This window comes from Octopus sinensis, linkage group LG17 (assembly GCF_006345805.1).
Source record: "Octopus sinensis linkage group LG17, ASM634580v1, whole genome shotgun sequence".
Lineage (NCBI taxonomy): Eukaryota > Metazoa > Mollusca > Cephalopoda > Octopoda > Octopodidae > Octopus > Octopus sinensis.
In genome coordinates this window covers 22,089,017-22,093,840 of record NC_043013.1, presented here as the reverse complement: position 1 = coordinate 22,093,840, position 4,824 = coordinate 22,089,017, and the positions used below count along the sequence as shown (strand labels likewise).

Genomic DNA, 4,824 nt, shown 5'->3' with positions numbered 1-4,824 from the left:
GGTGAACGATGTTGACACATATGTCCGAAGACGAGCGATGGAGTGAGGGCGGAAACTCCGACCAGTACAATCCATGCATAACTTGTGGTAATCACTCCCAGTGGCCTGCCAGAGCCGAGGTCGATCTCCGTCCATGGTGGTGTGTAAGAGGAGACGTCGTCGGCCAAGAGCACAAACAACAACAATAGTCTGATTATTATTAATAAAGGCGATAATGACGGCGATGAGGATAATGATAATGATGAGGAAGATGTTGGTGATCGTTGAGGTAGTTGAGAAGTTGAAGAAGGTGGTGGTGATAAGGAACGATGCCAAAATGTCGTCAGAGCACCCAAGAGTCTGACCATCTCGTTGTTGCTACAACAAGCTCTGGTAACATCGCCGGTAGACAGCGGGTTATGAGAGTTTTACCGGGGAACGGATGTGGACAAAGAGATGTGGGGATAGAGAAACGGTGAGTTATGATACTTCTACACCGGGAACGGATATGGAGTGTGGGGGAGAGAAAGTGTAAGCAGAAAGAGCTAAAGAAGGAGAGAGAGAGAGAGAGAGAGAAAGAGGGAGAGAAAGAAAGAGAGGGGCTGACTTCTGAGAGTTCTTCTGGCAGAAACAGTAGAAAAAGAAGGACAGAAGTAAGGATAGTTTGTCTTTAGCGAAGATAGGGACTAGAAGAGACAATCAGGGAATCAAACTAAATTAAAGGGTGAGTGTATATATATATATATATATATGCGTCCGTATAAATATATGTGTGTGTGAAACAAAAATCAAATTAAGGTAGTCAAGAGTTGATCGAAGCCTTTTATTTGTACAATACACTGCAGATAACCTAGATATTATTGGCAGAAATGTCTATGGGTGTGTTGTTGTTATTGTTGTTGCTGGTGATGCTTTTTAAATCTTTGCACTATTTTCGGTCGTCTTTTTGCTAATGTCTTTTTGTGGTATTCCTCTTGATGCGGAACACCTCGGAGCACATTGCACGAATAATTGCAGTGTTGTTGTTGTTCAATGATAGATATGGAGACAGTTTGTTGATGTTGTTTAGCCTGGGATCAGCCCCGATCAAGCAGATATGTGATAAACAGTGTTCCGTCCGTGACCACCCCGTCTTCTATTCCAATCCAGTATATCTGGGATCATTATTATGCAATGTATCCCTCGGTTTTCTGAGGGAAGTAAGGCGTGATTTTAAAAGCTATTTAGCTGCTATTTATAGCAACGCCTGCAACCACGTAGAGTGTCCCTTGCTGGTGGCGTTGGCAGCGATTTGTTTTCTTCTCTTAATTAGTGAATTAGTGATAGAAGAAGAAATTGTGTTGTGGGTGTGTCAGGGGTGGAAATGTAGGAAGGTCGGGGAATGGATTGTCTCTTTAAAACTGCGGCAGTTCCTGTGTATAGAATCTCTTTCTCTCTCTCTCTCTTTCCCTGCCTCTCTCTCTCTCTCTCGTATAAAATATATATATATATATATATATATATATATATATATATATATATATATATATTATATATATATACTAGTAGGTAGATATGTGTGTGTAGGGAAGCTGAAACAATGACCGCAGTTAGGAATTGTTATTACTACGATGAGTAGTAGTAATAGTAGTAGTAGTAGTAGCACTAGTAGTGATTGTGATGACTGATATAAAGAGATGGGGGTAGAAGAGGGGAGGAGGAGGAAGAAGAGGAGGTCGTGGTGGTACAGGGTTGTCTGACAACTGTAGCTGTGTGTGTCATTGTTGTTTTTGCTGCTGTTGCTGGTGATGGTTGTGATGATGGGTAACCACTGGTGAACGCCAATGATGACGATTATTACCACCACCACTACTACTACTACTACTACTACTAGCACTACTACTACTACTACTACTACTACACTTTAAACGTACGATACCCTAGAAGTAGCAACTAAATCTCCCTCAGGTCACACCCGACTATCTTGAAAAAGAATGGCTGCGTCGAATAATGTAAACCTAGATACACTTTGCATGAAGAAAAAAAAACAGAAAAGCAAAAACAAAACAGTGGGGTCATCAACGTCAGAATGCCTTTAATCATAATCCTACTTGAATGAGGCAGTCCGAGGGCTAAAGAACAGCAAAACTACTGATTCTACTACTACTGCTGCTGCTGGTGTTGCTGAGAGGACAGTACAGCTATTGTAGCTGCAACTGCAACGACCAAAAGTAGTAGTGGAAGTAGTAGTAGTAGTAGTAGTAGTAGTAGTAGTAGTTGTAGCAGTAGTTGTTGTAGTAGTAGTAGTAGTTGGAGGTGCCTCTTAATTTACTAATGTCACTGACATTACTACAGCTCCATTTTTTCAGGGTCATTAAAATAAGGACCAGTTGTGCACTGGGGTTGATTCAATTGACTTAGCCCTCCCCCACTTCCCTCCTCCAAAAAGTGCTGGCCTTGTGTCAAAATCTGAAACCATTATTATTATTATTATCATCATCATCATCATCATCATCATCATTATTATTATTATTATTATTATTATTATCATCATCATCATCATCATCATTATTATTATTATTATTATTATTATTATTATTATTATATCATCATCATCATCATCATTATTATTATTATTATTATTATTATTATTATCATTATCATCATCATCATCATCATATTATTATTATTATTATTATTATTATTATTATCATCATCATCATCATCTCATCATATTATTATTATTATTATTATTATTATCATCATCATCATCATCATCATCATCATCATCATCATTATTATTATTATTATTATTATTATTATTATTATTAATATTATTATTACTGCTCCTGCTGGTGCTGTTGCTATACGAGATTTTTACCAATATTATTGCTGCTATTACTGTTGATAATGAAGCTTTGCCAATTATTTTGCTACTGTTACTACTACTACTTTTGGAGGAGCCAGTTAGCAGGGTAGGGGTTCCATGCAGTGTGCTAACATTTTTTTAAGGGTTAATCAGGAAAGAAAGGATTATGGCCTTAACCTTTCTCAGAGCTTTCAAAATCGAGATGAACTGGAAGGAAGAAGTCTTCACAGTGGGGCCCTTGCGACAGAGTGGACCCCAGTAAGACAGTGGTTTGCAAACCGACAAGTACATGACCCCCAAAAAAATATTTGTGATTTTTTTTTCCTTTTTTGCTCCTCTCTCTCACCTCTTAATTTCATAAGAAAGCGAAAAGTAAAGTTTACATTCAGATCAAGGTTAAAAAGGTTCCTGCCCAACCTTGTAACCTTGGCTTCAGTCCCACTGCACGGCACTTTAACCCTCTAGCATTCATACCAGCCATATCTGGCCAAAATATGTTTCACCTGTTTTATGTTGAAACTGACCGGATCTGGCCCCTCACACCTATCCTACAATGTCATTCTTAAACTAAACAATCACATCAGCAAAATCCTTAAACTACAAGAGAATGCTTGATTATTTCAAAACAATATAAATGAACAAATATTATATTTGACAGATTAATCTGAACCCTAAAGGGTTAAGCAAGGCAAAAGAAAAAATTATTAATTAGAAAATTAATTCATTTTGAGTAATTAAGTAAATTAGTACAGTATTTGGTAATCAAAACAAAAAAACGATCTTTTTCCTGAGGAAATTAAAGAAATGTAAAAGTAAAATGATATTTTAGTTTTGTTTTTGATTTTTTTTTGTTTTTGGCCCAATTTTATGCAACCCACCTCAAACCATCATCTTGATTGGTTTGATGCTATAATTCTGAATGAATTAACATCCACAGATTAAAGGAAGATCATCAGCAATTTTTTTAAATCAGTTACACAAAAAATAGTGAATTCATGTGATTATATTTATTTTAGGTATCGATAAACCCATAAACCCTGATATGTATGTGTGTATATATCTATATCTCTCTCTATATATATATGTGTGTGTGTGTGTACGAATGCATGGTGTGTGTGTGTCCATATGTATGTGTCATTGTCATCATCACCATCATCATCATCATCATCACCATCATCATCATCATCATCATCATTTATTGTTCATTGTCCATGCTGGCATGGGTTGGGTGGTTTGACCAGGGCTGGCGAGCTGGAAGGCTGCACCAGACACCAGTCTCATTTGGCATTATTTCTATGGCTGGATGCCCTTCCTAATGCCAAACACTCTGAGAGTGTAATGGGTGCTTTTACGCCTCACTGGCACAGGTGCCATTTGCGTGACACCAGTATCTACCAAGACTGTGATTTTGCCCAGCTTGTTGGGTCTTCATCTCAAGCACGACATAATGCCAAATGTCTTGGTCATTGCCTCTGAGAGGCCCAACACTTGAAAGGAACTCAGCCACTTTGTCTCCCTGAGCCCCAACACATGAAAGGAACTCGCCTCCGTGAGGCTCAATGCTCTAAAGGAACTCAGCTACTTTGCCTCCATGAGGCCCAACACTTGAAAGGTGCTCTTTATGCCCCACTGCCATGAGTGCCATGACTACGATTTCCTTTGGCTTGATGGGTCTTCTCAAGCACAGCACACCACCAAAGGTCTTAGTCACTATTTACTGCCTCCGTCAGGCCCACAGTTCAAAGATCATTCTTTACTACCTTGTCCTATGTCTTCCTGGCTCTACCTCTACCATAGGTTCCCTCCACAGTTAGAGATTGGCACTTCTTTACATGGCTGTCTTCGTCCATATGCATCACATGACCATACCAGGACAGTCATCTCTCTTGCACACCACATCTGATGCCTCTTATGCCTAGCTTTTCTCTCAAGATGCTCACACTCTGTCAAACATGCACTCTGACATTGCACATCCAGCAAAGCAAACTGACTTCATT

The 4,824-nt window shown here is 38.8% G+C and overlaps 1 protein-coding gene across 1 annotated transcript in view; it reads right to left on the bottom strand.

The window, feature by feature from the left end:
- The window catches only part of LOC115220712 (leishmanolysin-like peptidase), a 125,887-nt gene extending 124,463 nt beyond the window's left edge, over nucleotides 1-1,424 (bottom strand). Inside the window, exon 1 of the mRNA XM_029790863.2 lies at nucleotides 1-1,424. This exon is cut by the window's left edge and continues 13 nt beyond it. Within this exon, the coding sequence (XP_029646723.1) occupies nucleotides 1-347 (347 nt within the window). The 5' untranslated portion in view covers nucleotides 348-1,424.
- Between the last annotated feature and the right edge of the window lie 3,400 nt (nucleotides 1,425-4,824).